Raw genomic sequence first — 19511 nt, forward strand, 5'->3', positions numbered from 1 at the left:
GTATTTCTGAAAAGTTCCTATACTTGTACTTATATAAGCATATATTCTTATACTTGTGTTCTATTTTCCTTACACTTGATCATTTGTTTCTATAGCCTTGGAAGTCCAGGTTTAAAATCCTTTAGGATTAGAATTTTGTAAATACTCTTCTATTGTTTTCTAACTTTGAATGTTGTTGAGAAATCTTACTCCTTACTATTTTTACTCCTGATCATTTGGGGGGAGGGGGTTCTGACCATTTTATTTAAAAGATACATCATCGCTGATACCTCTTTGAGAATTTGCACAGAAATAGTTGATCTCAGATTCTGGGCTATTCCGAAGTGTGCTTCTATGAATCTCTTCCCCATCTTCCTTTTCACTAATCATTGTACAACCTTAGCCACTGCCCAAGAATATGTATAGCTGTGCCTCATCCTGTCTTTTTAAATTTTCTTTAAATTTTTTATTGTTATGTTAATCACCATATATTACATCATTCGTTTTTGATGTAGTGTTCCATGATTCACTGTTTGTGTATAACACCCAGTGATCATTTTTTATGTGACCTGCTTTTTTTCTTCCATTCTGGAAACTTTGGGATCCTCTCTCCCCCATGATGCTACAGTATTTCACAGTAATGTGCCTTAATGTAGTTTTTTTTTCATATATGATGTCAGATACTCCATAATTGCTTTTAGACTGAAGTCTCAAATCTTCCAGGTCTGCAAGGTTTTTATTGCAGGGAAGGGTTCTTGTTTTTTTGTTCTTTGCTAATTTTTTGCTTCTATTTTTCCTATTTTTTCATTATTTCATCTTATTACTTGGATGTTGGAAATTATGGACTAAACCTCTAATTTTTTTATTTTTTTCTCTTCAAATTCTATGATCCTTTTTTTCCCACTGAATTTAAGGAATTTTCTTTAATTTATCTTCCAACTTATTTATCGAATATTTAACCAGTACAGCCAAATTATAAATGTCATAATAACTTAAAAGAATCTTTCATTTTTTCTGTATTTTTATTTCTTTCACAGATGTAATATTTTCTCTTAGATTGTCTAGGTATTAGTGACAGCTTTTTGGATCCTTTCTCTGCTCTAAGCATCAGTGCTATTTCCTTCAAGGGCCATTATGTTCTTATGTATTTTTTCCTCTGTCTTTTAGACTAAAGGCTTTTTTCTTTTTTTAATGTCTGAGTGTCTTAAATTGTTGGTTTACATTAAAATGAAATATGTACTAAAAAGCTGATTGCAAAGTGCAAATTCTAGTGCATGAGTGCGGTTATTAAGTGGGAGCCTCATTGTTGGGGGATTGATCAGAAACCTGGCTGTTGTTTTCTCGAGGACCAAACTTATAATTTTCTCTAGAGAATTATTACGTGATAGTCTGCCTGGGGAATATACACCTGCTTTTTTTTAAAAAAGATTTTATTTGACAGAGATAGAGAAAGCACAAGCAGGCAGAGCAGCAGGCAGAGGGAGAGGGAGCAGACTCCCTGCTGAGCAGGGAGCCCGATGCAGGACTCGATCCCAGGACCCCAGGATCATGACCTGAGCCAAAGGCAGACACTTAACCGACTGAGCCACCCAGGCACCCTATACATGTGCGTCTTATTGCTCTGAATGCAGATAGAATGCAGAGGAAAGAAGACTTGGGTGTCTTTGACTTAATAAGTCAAAAATAAGTCCCTTGCCCTCATCTCTACTCTTTTCTGTGCCTGATATCTCTAAATCTGTGGATTCTGTTTCAATAATCCTAGAGGATGAAACTCCAAGCTACTCCTAGGTCACTGAGTGTTGGTAGATTGATTTTGCTGGATGTGGGTAGGACCTCAATCCATCTTTTATTTCAGAACCATGCTTTAGTCTTGTTCTTTCAAGGTATTTAGGAAGCAACAATTTCTAATCATCCCTGAACTTTGTCGTGCAAAGCACCTTGTTATTCATTAATACCTCTTTTTAATTTTGTTTATTTTATTATGTTATGTTAATCACCATACATCATTAGTTTTTGATGTAGTGTTCCATGATTCATTTTTTGTGTATAACACCCAGTGATCCATTCAATATGTGCCCTCCTTAATATCCATCACCATGCTAACCCATCCCCCCACCCCCCTCCCCTCTAGAACCCTCAGTTTGTTTCTCAGAGTCCATAGTCTCTCATGCTTTGTCTCCCCTTCCGATTTCCACCCCTTCATTTTTCCCTTCCTACTATCTTCTTCTTATTGTTAACATATAATGTATTACTTGTTTCAGAGGTACAGGTCTGTGATTCAACAGTCTTACACAATTCACAGTGCTCACCATATTACATACCCTCCCCAATGTCTATCACCCAGGCACCCCATCCCTCCCACCCCCACCACTCCAGCAACCCTCAGTTTGTTTCCTGAGATTAAGAATTCCTCATTATCAATGAGGTCATAGGGTACATGTCTTTCTCTGATTGACTTATTTCACTCAGCATAACACCCTCCAGTTCCATCCACATCGTTGCAAATGGCAAGATCTCATTCCTTTTGATGGCTGCATAATATTCCATTGTATATATATATACCAGTTCTTCTTTATCCATTCATCTGTCGATGGACATCTTGGCTCTTTCCACAGTTTGGCTATTGTGGACATTGCTGCTATAAACATTGGGGTGCACGTACCCCTTCGGATCCCTACATTTGTATCTTTGGGGTAAATACCCAGTAGTGCAATTGCTGGATCGTACGGTAGCTCTATTTTCAACTTTTTGAGGAACCTCCATACTGTTTTCCAGAGTGGCTGCACCAGCTTGCATTCCCACCAACAGTGTAGGAGGGTTCCCCTTTCTCCACGTCCCAGCCAACATCTGTCATTTCCTGACTTGTTAATTTTAGCCATTCTGACTGGTGTGAGGTGGTATCTCATTGAGGTTTTGATTTGGATTTCCCCAATGCCGAGCGATATTGAGCACTTTTTCATATGTCTGTTGGCCATTTGGATGTCTTCTTTGGAAAAATGTCTGTTCATGTCTTCTGCCCATTTCTTGATTGGATCATTTGTTCTTTGGATGTTGAGTTTGATAAGTTCTTTATAGATTTTGGATACTAGCCCTTTATCTGATATGTCATTTGCAAATATCTTCTCCCATTCTGTCGGTTATCTTTTGGTTTTGTTGACTGTTTCCTTTGCTGTGCAAAATCTTTTTATCTTAATGAAGTCCCAATGGTTCATTTTTGCCCTTGCTTCCCTTGTGTTTGGTGATGTGTCTAGGAAGAAGTTGCTGCGGCTGAGGTCGAAGAGGTTGCCGCCTGTGTTCTCCTTTAGGATTTTGATGGACTCCTGTCTCACATTTAGTTCTTTCAACCATTTGGAGGCTATTTTTGTGTGTGGTGTAAGGAAATGGTCCAGTTTCATTCTTCTGCATGTGGCTATGCAATTTTCCCCACACCATTTGTTGAAGAGACTGTCTTTTTTCCATTGGTATTCTTCCCTGCTTTGTCAAAGACTATTGACCATAGAGTTGAGGGTCCATTCTGGGCTCTCTATTCTGTTCCATTGATCTGTGTGTCAGTTTTGTGCCAGTACCATACTGTCTTGATGATGACAGCTTTGTAATAGAGCTAGAAGTCTGAAATTGTGATGCCACCAGCTTTGCTTTTCTTTTTCAACATTCCTCTGGCTATTCAGGATCTTTTCTGGCTCCATACAAATTTTAGGATTATTTGTTCCATTTCTTTGAAAAAAGTGGATGGTATTTGGATAAGGATTGCATTGAATGTGTAGATTGCTCTAGGAAGCATTGACATCTTCACAATGTTTGTTCTTCCAATCCATGAGCATGGAAAGTTTTCCATTTGTTTTTGTCTTCCTCAATTTCTTTCTTGAGTATTTTATAGTTTTCTGAGTACAGATCCTTTGCCTCTCTGATTAGATTTATTCCTAGGTATCTTATGGTTTTGGGTACAATTGTAAATGGGATCAACTCCTTAATTTCTCTTTCTTCTGCTTATTGTTGATGTATAGGAATGCCACTGATTTCTGTGCATTGATTTTATATCCTGCCACTTTGCTGAATTCCTGTATGAGTTCTAGCAGTTTTGGGGTGGAGTCTTTTGGGTTTTCCACATAAAGTATCATATCATCTGCAAAGAGTGAGAGTTTGACTTCTCATTGCTGATTCGGATGTCTTTGATTTCTTTTTGTTGTCTGATTGCTGTGGCTAGGACTTCTAGTACTATGTTGAATAGCAGTGGTGATAGTGGACATCCCTGCCGCGTTCCTGATATTAGGGGGAAAGCTCTCAGTTTTTACCCATTGAGAATGATATTCCCCGTGGGTTTTTCATAGATGGCTTTTATGATATTGAGGTATGTACCCTCTATCCCTATACTCTGAAGAGTTTTGATCAAGAAAGGATGCTATACTTTGTCAAATGCTTTTTCTGCATCTATGGAGAGGATCATATGGTTCCTGTTCTTTCTTTTATTAATGTATTGTATCACACTGATTGATTTGCGGATGTTGAACCAACCTTGCAGCCCAGGGATAAATCCCACTTGGTCATGGTGAATAATCCTTTTAATGTACGGTTGGATCCTATTGGCTAGTATTGTGGTGAGAGTTTTTGCATCCATATTCATCAGGGATATTGGTCTGTAATTCTCCCTTTTGATGGGGTCTTTGTCTGGTTTGGGATCAAGGTAACGGTGGCTTCATAAAATGAGTTTGGAAGTTTTCCTTCCATTTCTATTTTTTGCAACAGTTTCAGAAGAATGGGTATTAATTCTTATTTAAATGTTTGGTAGAATTCCCCTGGGAAGCCATCTGGCCTCGGGCTCTTGTTTTTTGGGAGATTTTAATGACTGCTTCAATTTCCTTAGTGGTTATAGATCTGTTCAGGTTTTCTATTTCTTCCTGGTTCAGTTTTGGTAGCTTATACATCTCTAGGAATGCATCCATTTCTTCCAAATTATCTAATTTGCTGGCATATAGTTGCTCATAATATGGTCTATAACTGTTTGTATTTCTTTGGTGTTGTTCTGATCTCTCCTCTTTCATTCATGATTTTATTTATTTGGGTCCTTTCTCTTTTCTTTTTGATAAGTCTGGCCAGGGGTTTATCAATCTTATTAATTCTTTCAAAGAACCAGCTCCTAGTTTCATTGATCTGTTCTATTTCTTTTGATTTCTATTTCATTGATTTCTGCTCTGATCTTTATTATTTCTCTTCTCCTGCTGGGTTTAGGCTTTCTTTGCTGTTCTTTCTCCAGCTTCTTTAGGTGTAGGGTTAGATTGTGTATTTGAGACCTTTCTTGTTTCTTGAGAAAGGCTTGTATTGCTATATACTCCTCTTAGGACTGCCTTTGCTGCATCCCAAAGATTTTGAACAGTTGTGTTTTCATTCTCATTTCTTTCATGAATTTTTAAAATTCTTCTTTAATTTCCTGGTTGACCCATTCATTCTTTAGTAGGATTCTCTTTAGCTTCCATGTATTTGAGTTCTTTCTGAGTTTCCTCTTGTGATTGAGTTCTAGTTTCAAAGCATTGTGGTCTGAAAATATGCAGGGAATGATCCCAATCTTTTGGTACCGGTTGAGACCTGATTTGTGACCTAGGATGTGATCTATTCTAGATAATGTTCGATGGGCACTAGAGAAGAATGTGTATTCTGTTGCTTTGGGATGGAATGTTCTGAATATATCTGATGTCCATTTGGTCCATTGTGCCATTTAAAGCCTTTATTTCCTTGTTGATCTTTCAGTTAGATGATCTGTCCATTTCAGTGAGGGGGGTGACAAAGTCCCCTACTATTATATTGTTGTCGATGTGTTTCTTTGTTTTTGTTATTAATTGCCTTATATAATTGGCTGCTCCCATGTTAGGGGCATAGATATTTAAAACTGTTAGATCTTCTTGTTGGATAGACCCTTTAAGTAGGACATAGTGTCCTTCCTCATCTCTTATTATAGTCTTTGGTTTAAAATCTAATTTGTCTGATAGAAGGATTGCCACCCCAGCTTTCTTTTGGTGTCCATTAGCGTGTAAATGATTTTCCACCCCCTCACTTTCAATCTGGAGGTGTCTTTGGGTCTAAAATGAGTCTCTTGCAGACAGTATATTGATGGGTCTTATTTTTTTATCCAATCTGATAGCCTGTGTCTTTTTATTGGGGCATTGAGCCCATTTACATTCAGGGTAACTATTGAAAGGTATGAATTTAGTGCCACTGTATTGCCTGTAAGGTGACTGTGACTGTATATTGTCTGTGTTCCTTTCTGGTCTATGTTGCTTTTAGGTTCTCTCTTTGCTTAGAGGACCCCTTTCAATATTTCTTGGAGGGCTGGTTTCGTGTTTGCAAATTCCTTTAGTTTTTGTTTGTCCTGGAAGCTTTTTATCTCTCCCTCTATTTTCAATGACAGCCTGGCTGGATATAGTATTCTTGGCTGCATATTTTTCTCATTTAGTGCTCTGAATATATCATACCAGTCCTTTCTGGCCTGCCAGGTCTCTGTGGATAGGTCTGTTGCCAATCTTATGTTTCTACCGTTGTAGGTTACAGACCTCTTGTCCCAAGCTGCTTTCAGGATTTTCTCTTTGTCTCTCAGACTCGTAAGGTTTACTATTAGATGTCGGGTGTTGACCTATTTTTATTGATTCTGGGGGGGGTCCTCTGTGCCTCCTGATTTTTGATGCCTGTTTCCTTCCCCAAATTGGGGAAGTTCTCTGCTATAATTTGCTCCAATGTACCTTCTGCCCCTCTCTCTCTTTCTTCTTCTTCTGGGATCCCAATTATTCTAATATTGTTTCGTCTTATGGTATCACTTATCTCTCGAATTCTGCCCTCGTGATCCAGTAGTTGTTTATCTCTTTTTTCTCAGCGTCTTTATTTTCCATCATTTGGTTTTCTGTATCACTAATTTTCTCTTCTGCTTCATTTATCCTAGCAGTTAGAGCCTCCATTTTTTATTGTACCTCATTAATAGCCTTTTTGATTTCGACTTGGTTAGATTTTAGTTCTTTCATTTCTCCAGAAAGTGTTTCTCTAATATCTTCCATGCTTTTTTCAAGCCCAGCTAGTATCTTTAAAATCATCATTCTGAACTCTAGTTCCAACATCTTACTAATGTCCGTACTGATTAGGTCCCTGGCAGTCGGTACTGTCTCTTGTTCTTTTTTTTTGACGTGATTTTTTCCATCTTGTCATTTTGTCCAGAGAATAGGTGAATGAGAGAACAAAATGCTAACAGGGTAACAATGACCCCAGACAAATACACACTGAACAAATCAGAAGAGACCTGAAACCGGGGGAAAAGAAAGGGAAAGAAAGAAAAAAAAAAGAATATGATCAAATATGATCATCCTGGTGCATAGATCAGTGCCACACACTAGATTTTGGGCGTAATTTGGTCTGTTAGAAGAAAGTGCCTCCCAAAATTTTAAAGAAAGAAAAACTTATATATGTACAAAAATAAGGATAAATAGGATGAAGGGATGGAAGATGACTGTAAAGATGAAAGTTATAAAAGATTTTATAAAAGGAATTGATAAGAAGTTGGTTGAAAAAAGAAAAAAGAGGAATTAAAAAAAAGGGAGAGAATGTGATCAGGCAGGAGACTAGAACAAAGCCATACACTAGAGATTTAGGGTATATTTTGGTCTATTAGAAGGACCTGCATCCCAAAAGTTTAAAGAGAGAACTTATATATATATATATATATACCAAAAATAAGGTTAACTACTATGAAGGGATAGAATATGAGTGTAAAAATGAAAAATAAAAAAGACTTTTAAAAAAGGGATTAATAAGATGTTGGTTCAAAAAGGGAAAAAGAAAAATTCAAAAAAAAAAAAGAAAATTAAAAAAATTAACTTTGAAAGACTAAAGAATCATGGTAAAAAAGCCATGCATTCTATGTGCAGTATTCCCCTAGCGCTGGAGTTCTCCCATTCTCCTTGATCGGTAAACTTGGTCTTGGCTTGCTGGCTGTTCGTGCTGGTCTTCTGGGGGAGGCGCCTGTTGCCGTGGTTCCCAAATGTCTTTGCCGGAGGCGGAATTGCCCCGCCCTTGTGAGTCTGGGCTAAGCAAGCTGCTCGGGTTTGCTCTCAGGAGCTTTTGTTCCCTGCAAGCTCTCCGTACAGCTTTGGAGGACGAGAGTGAAAATGGCGGACTCCCAATCTCCGCCCTGGAGGAGCTGAGAACTTGGGACCCCACTCCTCAGGGAGCCCCCAGAGAAAAACCAGTCAGTCCCTCCCGTCTCCCCGGTCTCTGGCCGCGCTCCGTGCTCACCTGGCCTGTGACCGAGTGTTTCTATCTCTGGCACCCGACCCCGTGTGGAGTCTCCAAACCCAGCAGATCCCTGCAGTGTGTTCCCGCACCGCTCCTCCCGGGGGAGGAAGGGGAGTCTCCCCGGCTCTGCCGCTTGTTGGGTCCCTGCTGGAGGAGCAATGGCCCAACTGTGCCGCGGATCACAGTTTATGGCCACCCTGAGCTGAGAGCCCGCGCCTCGGCTCCGTCTCTGCAGCCGGCTTCCCCGCTCTGATATCCGGGAGCTCTGCTGCACTCAGGCACCCCCGGTCTTTCTGTGACCCCGAGGGTCCTGAGACCACACTGTCCCGCGAGGGTTCCACCCCCGCTTAGCCACTGCAGCGACATCCCTCAGCGGAGCCGACTTCTAAAAGGTCCGATTTTGTGCTCCGCGGCTCTAGCACTTGCCAGAAGCGGCCGATGGAGGCCCCCTCCCCCGCCGTCTATCCTCCCGAATATCACCTCGGATTCACTTCTCCGCACGTCCTACCTTCCAGAAAGTGGTTGCTTCTCTGTCCAGAGAGCTGTTGCTATTCTTTTCTTTGCTCTCCTGTTGAGTTCGTAGGTGTTCAGAATGGTCTGATCCCTATCCAGCTGAATTCCTGGGACAAGACAAAATTTAGGTCTCCAATCCTCCGCCATCTTGTTCCTCTGCCTCATTAATATCTCTTAAAGGGTAATTTAGGTTTCATCTTTCTGCTTTCCCTCAGTGTGCACCTCTTAAATATGTTTTAAAATCTCTCATCCATTAGACTCCTATTCTCTATTTCCTTATAAGTTTATACCCTTTAGAATATTTTACTGTCATTTTGGTGGCATTTACAAAGGAGAGGGGATAATGCATGTAATCAATGAAATGAATTGTGCATTTTTGTCAATCATACAAAGAGGAATACTGTCAGGTAGTAAGAATGGGTTTAATCTGGTTCTATGGGGTAATCCCTAGCACTTCCTGCCTCTCTGCTTTATTCACACTTAGTTTTGGGTCATTTTTTGACCCCATTCTGTTGTCCTTATTTTCTCCAGTGTTTTAATTTACATCGATTATTTTGCAGAGTATCAAAGTAAGCTGGCTGCCTCCTCCGTCAGGCACACAAAATGGATTTATTACCGGCTATAAAATTCGACACAGAAAGACGACCCGCAGGGGTGAGATGGAAACATTGGAGCCCAACAACCTCTGGTACCTCTTCACAGGTCAGTGTTCACACGGTGTAGTGTTGCAAGGTTTTGATGAATTAAATGCTTTAGGAATAAAATATACTCTCACTTCAAGGGAACATTTTTTTTGTTTGTTTCCTGACAGGTGACGTTATGGGTCCGAACAAAAATAACCTTTATATTTTTAACTCAATATTCTCTATAATGCTTTCAGTACCTATTTTGCTTCTGGATCATCGTCTTAATAAATGGATCAGATTTGTTTATCCATATTAGTTTCTCAGCATTGCTGATTCAACAACAGCTCCTCTTGTCAAATAACTTTTAACTTTTTAACTAATAACCTTAAAAAGCCAGGGGCGCCTGGGTGGCTCAGTTGGTTAAGCGACTGCCTTCGGCTCAGGTCATGGTCCTGGAGTCCTGGGATCGAGTCCCACATCGGGCTCCCTGCTTGGCGGGGAGTCTGCTTCTCCCTCTGACCGTCTTCCCTCTCGTGCTATCTCTCATTCTCTCTCTCTCAAATAAATAAATAAAATCTTAAAAAAAAAAAATAACCTTAAAAAGCCATCTAATCAAATAGTTCCAAGTTTAAGTCACTTCAATCCCTCCTTCCCCTAATCTCCAGCAGTGAGGATGGGGTTGAAAAATGTGGAGAAGGGTAGTTTGGGAAATAAGCGGATTATTCTACTTTCCATAAACATGAAAGTAAATTCACTTTTGTAGCAATATTGGTGGAACTCATAGTAAGTCAAGCTTCTTTATGAAAACTGCACCCAGTTTCTGTGCAGTATTTAGAGAATATGTGTTTTATTTTATAAAATGAAAAATCATGTGTTTATTTTAACTATTGGAACCCTTAATTCATGTCAGGCCAGGTTCCTAGAAAACAGAGTCTGAGGTATGCTTTCAAGGTAATGCCTCTTGGGGGGTGCAAGCCTAGGAAAGCACCAGTGAGGGAACAAAGAAAGTGAGCAGGGGAGAAGAGAAATCAATGATGCTGGCATATCATTGAGCTGGCCACAAGTTTAGAAAAGCCCAGAGTTTGCTCGGCCTCCCCGGGGTGTCTCCTGAGAGGCCACCTGAAGTACTATGTATCACAATCAGTGGCTGGATAGGAACCCTGTCATTGGTCAAAGTCCGCCAATAGGCTGTTACCTATTCTGCATCTCCAAACAGCACCTGAGAAGTCAGAGCATCCAGTGAGTATGCGGACACAGAATTCTCTCCTTGTCCGTAAATACTTTATATGATGATTGCTTGGTCTAAGGTAGCAACAGCACTCAAGAGGGCTTTATAGCTCTAACAAGAGCATGAACTATTGCCAGGAACTTGGAAAGCAAATCATATAGCAGTGGCTCATGATAAGAACTGATGGGTGAAGTTGAGCAATCTGGCATGGCACATAAACTGGGTCCAGGAAAATACACAAACTCAAACTCATAACTTACAGCTAATAAATAAATTATCACTGTGAATGAGAAAAGAAGAAAGTAACCCCTTATTTACTCCTTTGTCTATACCACATACTCAGTAAATTTCCATTTGAAATCATAGTGTGTACACACACACACAGCACACATTTTAAGCTACTTGTTCAGCCCATACTCTGAGACTTGGTCAAAACCTGTTTTTTCCCCTCAGGTTATTTTCCCCCTCAGGTTTTTTTTTTCTTTTATGCCAATAAAATTTTAGCCTAATGGTGAGAATGCTTCCAAGGTAGGTTGTCAAAAATCACATTACTTGTTTTATATCTGGACAAAATCTCTTAGGCAGATATTACTGCCTGTAAGCGGAAGTTATGGCACTCTACCACATCATTTAAAAAGCTTAAGAAAAGCCAAGATCCTATGTCTTCTTTCCTGATGAAGTTATGGGAAGAAGATAACGATAACTGAAGTTGAGGTGAGGCGTATGTGCTCAATGGGATACTTAGTACAACATATAGTTTCTTTTGAAAGAAATCACCAAGATTGGGAAAAAATCTTGCTGAAAAGTTTTTAGTATAATTCCGAAGATATCTTATTAGACTAGAAGAAGACCCTCTAAGGATAATTATATCCAAGCCTTTTCCCCCCAGTTTTATGTCACTGTGTAAGTTTAAGGTATACAACGTAATGGTTTGAATTTTGTTTATTGTGAAATGACTGCCCCTGTCAGTTTGGTTAGCAGCCATTATATCAGATAGATAAAGAGAAAAAGAAAAAAATTTCCTGTGTTGAGAACTCTTAGGATCTACTTCCTTAAAATTTTAATCTATATCATACAAATGTGAAATGCTTCACGAATTTGCAAGTCATCCTCATACAGGGGCTGTGCTAATCTCTGTATCACTCCAGTTTTAGTATATGTGCTCCTGGAGCAAGCCCCATGCCTTATTTTTTAGTAGATATTGGCATTTGAAGCCCTGAAACCTTTTTTTTTAATTTATTTTCCTTCTCAAATGAAAAAGGTTAAAAATATAAAATAAAATTTTTGTACAATAATTAATTAAAGGATGAGTGTTCCAATTGAAAAACTAAGGATTGGATACTCAATTTATAGGACTATAAATAGCCAATATGCAGGATAAAATGTTCAAACTCATTAGTAGAGAAATGCAAATTGGAACAAAAATGAGTTAGCATTTTCTTTTGATTAAGGTAATAAAGATATAAACGAATGATAATACCCTGTTCTGGAAAGCATATGAGAGAAATAATGAATACTCATATACTGCTGTGGGCCAGAAGATTCTAGAATCTCTCTGGAAAGCAATATGGAGATATGTGTTATACACAGGTGTAAATACATGTGTGTGAGAGAGAGAATGAGAGAGAGAGAACTTCATAGATGTATGATTTAAGTTTTCTACTAGGAATTTATTCCAATTCTTCAGCCATATTTTCTGCAAAGTTTTTAACTATAAACATGTGCACTGCACTGTTACTTTAAGCAAATTATAAGAAAAAAAGACCTCAAGTATCCAAATATAGGCAGTTACCTAAAAAATGTCAAAATCATATCATGGAATACTGTATATCTATTGAAATGAAACAATGTAAAAATACTAAATCACATATTAGATATTTAAAAAATACTGTTACATGAATAACTAAACTTTAAATCAACATTAATGTGTGAGTCCATATTTATAAATAAAAATATGAATTTTAGGAAAATATTTAGAGTAATATATGCATACCAAAATATTGATAGTGATTGTTACTTACATTTGTAACAACAATAAAATATGTGTTTTAAAATTGTATATATAAGGTGAAAAACAAAAATTCAAGACTCTGATGTCATATTATGACTTTTGGTTATCAAAATTGAAAATTCCTCCCACTAAAGCCAATTCTATGCCCACTGAACAGCTAAATGGTGAACAGTCCAGAAAATAAAGAATAGTAGCCACATGGCCAAAAAAAACTGCTGGTGTGACTGTTTAGTATTTATGATGTATATGGCAAATGGAATTTAATACATTCAACTCAGTATTATCAAAGATTCTGACTCCCTAAATATACAAACATTTAGGACCTTCACTCTACGGAAAGTGAAATCACTTAAAAAAAAAAAAAAAAAAGCCAAAAGTCTGAAATAAAAGTGTCAGCAGGGATGGTTCCTTCTGGAGGTTCTGAGAGAAAACTCATCCATGTTTCTCTCCTAACCTCTGGTGGTTGCTGGCAATCCTTGTCATTCCTTGGCCTATAGATGTGCCTCTCCTATCTCTGCATAAGGATACCAGTCATTGGCTAGACCCCACTCTAAATCTAGGATGGTTTCATCTCAAGATCCTTAACTAATTATATTTATAAAGATGCTATTTCCAAGTAAGGTCACATTCTGAATTCCAGGTATACATGAGTTTTGAGGTAGACACTATTCAACTCTCTAAAGACTCCCTTTATTTTTCCTCTGAAGGACAATCATTTTTAATTATAGTCTCTAATAAACTTTATTCAAAAATAAATAATTCAGTCCTATATTTTAATTCATCTAAAATATATGGGACAATTAGAGCTTTTAATTAGCATGAGATATAACCCATTACCACTCTGGTTTAATACCATTCTGGCCAAAAGCAAAGAAATAGGATGAATTAATTAGCTTGTTATTGGAATAGCTCACAAATGCCCATTCCCATCTTCATAGATTCGTGCGAATCTGGGCTCCAAATTTGAATCCTTTATTTGTAACTGTTCCTTCTTCATTTCAATAATTATAAAGTGAGTTTGGGAAGACAAACAATCTGGGCAATTATGTTTGTAAGTTTTTACATGATATTTATTATAAAACAAAGTCACACAGACTTCATTTTTAATTTGAAATGAAGAAATAGATGTCTTCAGAGAATAGTCTCATATCCTTAAACCATTAAAAACATGTTTTGCTGAGCCTCTGCCTTGCTCTCCCCTGATGTGTGACCCAACTTCGGTAATGCCTGTTGCATTTCTAGATGTTGTGGGAATGTCTTCAGTGCTACAAAGCATCAAGGAACCAGAAAGTACTACACACTGGTAGAGTGGCTGTGGTTTTGACTTGTCCCCAGGACATATTTAGTAATTTATGCAATTCCTAGTTTGCAGAAGTAATTGATTTTCTGTATGAATCTGCAGTACTTTAGAATGTACAGAATTTGACCCCATGTTTCCAATACCTTTAAGATATGTGGATATATTGATTTGTCTGTTAGAACATTGGAAATGCCAGAATGCTTTATTTAGATGATATAAATATTCAGGTGTAGAGACTAAAACATTTTTTTTACAATCTTTCTGTTAGACAGGTGTTTTTTGTTGTGTGTGTTTTTTACTAGGATAATGAGGCATCTGCAGTAACAAAGTAATTCAGAGTTATAACAAGGATTTTAAATCACTGCTATCAGTTTCATTGTGGGATCCCATGTCAACTAAATTTTAAAGTGTTGTTTTTAATTTTTGAGTGCTCTTCAGAGAAGGTTATTTTGAATTGAATTTGAGAGTTTCCTTGTGTTTCATGGCCAATATAGAATAAACATAAACATGCATTGGTATTTTATGGACTGAAAAATGAAACAATAGCACAGAATTTTATAACAAGGTTAACATTAGGGGAATAAAGGGCAATTATATTCTTTGAATAATGCACCATCTCTTACCATAAGCCCTATAAAATTAGAAATAGAACAGAATTACAGAGCTTGAAGGCATTTAGTGTTGGGGATAGAAACAGGCAGAAGACAATCTGCTTTCAACAATACATTTTTTTTACAGCTAAGGAAAGCATTGCTACTTACACCAAATTATACTTAGAAGCAGCTAGAAAACACACATGCACAAGCATGCACACACACGCCCACCCCCACATACACACATACACATTGAGATTGACCTATTGTCCCTGACAAACAGAGTGGGAAACACACCATTCATCTCGTGCACAGCCCTTGTTTTGCAGAAGAGGTAACTGGAGATCTGAAGAGCGACGTTGCTAAGATCTACCAACTAGATTGTAGGCATTTCAACTCCTACTTATGTACTCCTTGTACTACACAATATTGTCATCTTTAGCTCTTTGTATTGTGAATGACTCTGGCTATCATATGAATCTGTAAAAGATCATTAGTATTAAAATTGATTTTAACATTTACAACAATAATACCAACATGAACTTTGACAACAGCCACTATGTTGAAAACAGTATGGAGTTTCTTTAAAAAATTAAAAATAGAACTGCCATATGATCCAGCTATTCTGCACCTGGGAACATACCAAAAGAATTAAAATCAGGATCTAGAAGAGGTATGTGCACTCACATGTTCATTGTAGCACTATTCACAACAGCCAACATAGACAAATAATTCAAATGTCCACTGACTGACAAATGGATAAAGAAAATGTGGTAAAAATAGATACACAATGGAATATTATTGAGTCTTAAAAAAAATAAGGAAAGCCTGCCATTTGCAACAACATAGATGGACCTGGAAGACCTTATGCTAAGTGAAATAAGTCAGTCACAGAAGGACAAATACTGCATGATTCCTTTTATATGATCTATCTAAAATAGTCAAACTTGGGGCGCCTGGGTGGCTCAGTTGGTTAAGCAACTGCCTTCGTGGCAGGTCGTGATCCCAGGTGGGATCGAGCCCCATGTCGGGCTCCTTGCTCAGCGGGGAGCCTGCTTCTCCCTCCCCTTCTGCCTTCTACTCTGCCTGCTTATGCTCTCTCTCTCTGTCAAATGAATAAATAAGATCTTTAAAAAAAATAAAAATGAAAATCAATAAAATAGTCAAACTCATGAAAGAAGAGAATAGAATCGTGGTTGCCACGGGAGATGGAAGGGTGAAATGGGAAGTTGTTCAATGGGTGTAAAGTGACAGTTATATATCATGAATAAATCCTAGAGATCTGCTATACAACAATACTGTATTGTGCGCTTAAACAGTGTTAAGAAAGTAGATCCCATGCTAAGCGTTTCTACCATTACAAAAAAAAAAAAAAAAGGACACGAGAAATCTTTGGGAAGTTGTGGATATCTTTATTACCTTGATTGTGGTGGTGGTCTCATGGATGTATGCATCTGTCCGAACTCATCAAAATGTATACATTAAGTATGTCCAGTTTTTGGTGTATTAAGTATACCTTGACAAAGCTGAAAAACCTCTATAGGAAAAAACACTTTATGTATTTTTTTTCAAATTTAGTCTTTGTAACAATTTTTTATGTATATATTCCCATTTTATTAATGAGAACATTTAGGCAAAGAGGGAGGGTAAGCAAGCTTTTCAAGGTAATATACCCCCGCATTATCTAGGAAATATCCCTAACTTAAAATCACCTGAATATGGACTTTAAACACATCTATAAAATACCTTCACAGCATCACCTAGATTAGTGTTTGATTAAAAAGTGGGGACTTGAGCCAAGTTGACACATAAAACTGACCAACACAGATGGTATTCCCAATCCTTGTTGGAGATGGTATTAGCACAATTGTCCATCCATTTCAAAGAAAATAAAGTTAAATTTTTACTTAATACAAAAGAATATTCTTGATGGTCTAAAACTATGTCAGATAAGACCACTATGAAAGTCATGAATTAGAATGATTAGGTAAGCATTTCTTCCCAGAATTCTCTCCTTATTTTTAATTTTCTGGGAGAGCTCTATGATTCCTCTGCCTCAGTAATCAACTATGGTGCCTAGGAAAGGGTGCAAAATGTCAAAAAATTAAGATCAATGTCATGTGAACTAAGGGACAAATCAAAGTGATCACCAGCTTACCTGATGATGTTGGTTACTGTATTTTAACCTCATATTTTCACGTGTGTTAAGCAATGCTTTAGTGGATCTTTCAACAGCTGCTTTTTATGTGTGCCTTCCATGTGTCAGTGTAGTGGGATCTATGGATATACAATTAAAATACCAGCAATAACAAAAACAACAACAGTGTTAACCATTCTCAGTCTATTTCTTCATGGAGCTTTAGTCTATCTTACAAACTTAGAAGCCTCTTGAGAAGATAGCATTTTGTGTCATAGATACTTTTGTGTGGGTGGGTTTATCAAATTGTCTTCTCTAATAGTACAATTTATTGAAAGTAACTGCCCTGGATATTAACAAGTCCATTTTAACCATCACTTAAAACATTATCTCCAATTAATAATAAATTAAAATTCCCCTTAGGACCAAGATTTACTCACTGGCCTCTGCAAAAAAAATCCACAAATATGTAACTTTGTACATGATAAGCATCATTTTTCCAATACTTCATTTTCTTTATGAATTTTTCTTGTTACCAAATATTTATGCCACTTTAGCTTTATTAAGATTGTTCAACTCCTTGAGGTTTAAGGACTTGTTGGTTTAAGCCAAGTCCTCAATGTCTCAAAAAAAGTCACATAGTTTTTTAACAAGTGTCATTTGTTTTACCATAATCTGTCATGGTAATGAGCTACTTTGAGATTTAGTTAAAAGGAATGTTATTTAGGTAAAAATTTATACATATCACACTAGTGATACGTGGGCCACTTCTCATCAACCTGCGTTCGCTGTGCTCTCTAAACTAAGCCCTGATGTCATCACTGTGTACAATATTTTATGTCCAAGTTATCATGGAAATAGACTTTCTTCATGCTTCTAGTATGGAAGGTGATGCAAAACAAAGTATGCTTTGTGATGGTTTTGAAACACAAAAAGCCTACTATTTTCTGCTTAAGTGCAGTGACTTTGGATTCTTTTTCTTGGCCCAAAGAAAACATAATCACTGACCTTGAATAAATGATGGAGACATAAATTTTTAGAATGACTGCTCTTGATTTATAGGTGGGCCTCTTGATTCACAGGCAGACTGTGAGAAAAAATGAACCTTGCTATTTTTGGTTATTTCTTCATTGTTCATATTTTATATTCTGCATCTGCCCAGAAGCTATTTTCAGGGATACAATTTTATAAACTAGAAAGAAATAAATGAGACTATATGAAAAATAATTTGATTTCTTGCCATACTTCTGCCCTTTTGGCCAAAATAATAATAATTACCACAACAATCACAAACCATGTAAAGTGTTTATACTGTTGTTAAAATTTTACTAAAACTCTTGAAACCTAGCTAGAAATACTTGTTAGTCAGTAACTTTTTCCCCCCCTTTATGGAAAATTCTCTCATAGGACTGGAGAAAGGAAGTCAGTACAGTTTCCAAGTGTCGGCCATGACAGTTAATGGCACTGGACCACCTTCCAACTGGCACACAGCAGAGACTCCTGAGAATGATCTGGATGGTAAGACCTATCTCCAATCACTATCGTTCTGATTTCTATCTTCTTTGTTACCTCACCTTCAAAGACTCCCTTAATAGAAGTTGATGAATTCCAACACTGGGGATATTTATTCCTCTTATATCCTTTCATGCAAAGCAAAACAAAACAAAATACAAAATCCTCAGTAGATTCTTCAACAATGCCACATAAAATTATGCATTAATTACAGTCTTCATAAGTTACTTTTTCAAGATAATTTGAAATAATATTTTTAAAATTTATCTTATTGAATAACCAACCTTAAAATTTTCTTCACAGGAACTGCTACAATTTCTGAAAATAATCATGAAATATAATTACTTTACATAGCTTCTCTTGCTCTTTTATGATGCTTCTGCCACACAGCAATATATATTTCTTGCTTGCTTGTGATATAGTCATTAATATTTGACACTTCATCTTTTTTTCCATGTAAGGCACAATCTGCCTTATTTACTTAATTGATAGTTGTCTTGAGACATTTGTGGATGAGATACTGAGATTTGTATAAAAGTCACATATCAGTAATTTAAATATAAGCAAAACCTTCAAAATTAGCAGAGGAGAATAGCTTTTGTAATAAAAATATCATGACTAATAAGAAAATAAAATTCAAGAGAAATGGGCGATAGAAGTGACAGGAAAAAGTCTAAGTAATAAAGCAGAAATAAATAAGAGGTACTTGAAAAAGAAGTTTGTTGTGATCAGTAAACTTCAAGCAAAGTGATTAAGACTGGGACCAAGGAAAAGTGGCTAAAAGAATAAACACACATGTATTGAAGATGTGGGGCACCAGATGACTGTCTAAATCACTGACATTGAAAGCTTCTTATTCCTTCCCTAGTAGACCTGAAGGCCTCCAAGTTACTGCATGGTGAAAATGCTATGTCCCTTCCTTTCCCTCTCCTTTTTGCTTTCTCTCCTTCCCTCATTTTTTATTCTTGTCCCAGTACTTGCAGTGTCCCTTCTCTGGTTTGTCCTCCCTTCTTCTTTGAGCTCTTCCATCTCATTTTTCTCCTTCTTGATCTTTTGCTTCCCTAAGTAATTCACCATTGCTCATGATTTTCATATAGTCGTAGATTCCATTTTATAAAATAATTAATGTGGCAAGGAAACAAGCAACAAATGCCATTTCTACAGTAATGGTAATTCCTACTGGCACATTAAAGAATATTTACAGGGAACTTAGTAAGGCTTGGGCACTGTGCTTAACTCTGAGAGTATAATAGTAGATAAAAGGCAGGACCCTCTCTTGTGGAGCTTAGAACATAGCAAAGAAATACAGACATTCCAGGTGAAGTCATAGGGAATTGCCATTTC

General features: G+C 37.3%; 1 protein-coding gene and 1 pseudogene across 3 annotated transcripts in view; one reads left to right on the forward strand and one right to left on the reverse strand.

Moving 5' to 3' along the window:
• Window positions 1-19511, forward strand: part of DCC (DCC netrin 1 receptor) — a 1177272-nt gene that overhangs the window by 955079 nt on the left and 202682 nt on the right. For all 3 annotated transcript variants that reach the window (XM_035724067.1, XM_035724068.1, XM_035724069.1), the window contains exons 13-14: window positions 9321-9462; window positions 18063-18173. In XM_035724067.1, the coding sequence (XP_035579960.1) occupies window positions 9321-9462; window positions 18063-18173 (253 nt within the window). The remainder of the gene's footprint in view (window positions 1-9320; window positions 9463-18062; window positions 18174-19511) is intronic.
• On the reverse strand, window positions 11689-11788 carry LOC113913393 (annotated as a pseudogene).

The sequence above is a fragment of the Zalophus californianus genome, chromosome 14 (genome assembly GCF_009762305.2).
Source record: "Zalophus californianus isolate mZalCal1 chromosome 14, mZalCal1.pri.v2, whole genome shotgun sequence".
NCBI lineage: Eukaryota > Metazoa > Chordata > Mammalia > Carnivora > Otariidae > Zalophus > Zalophus californianus.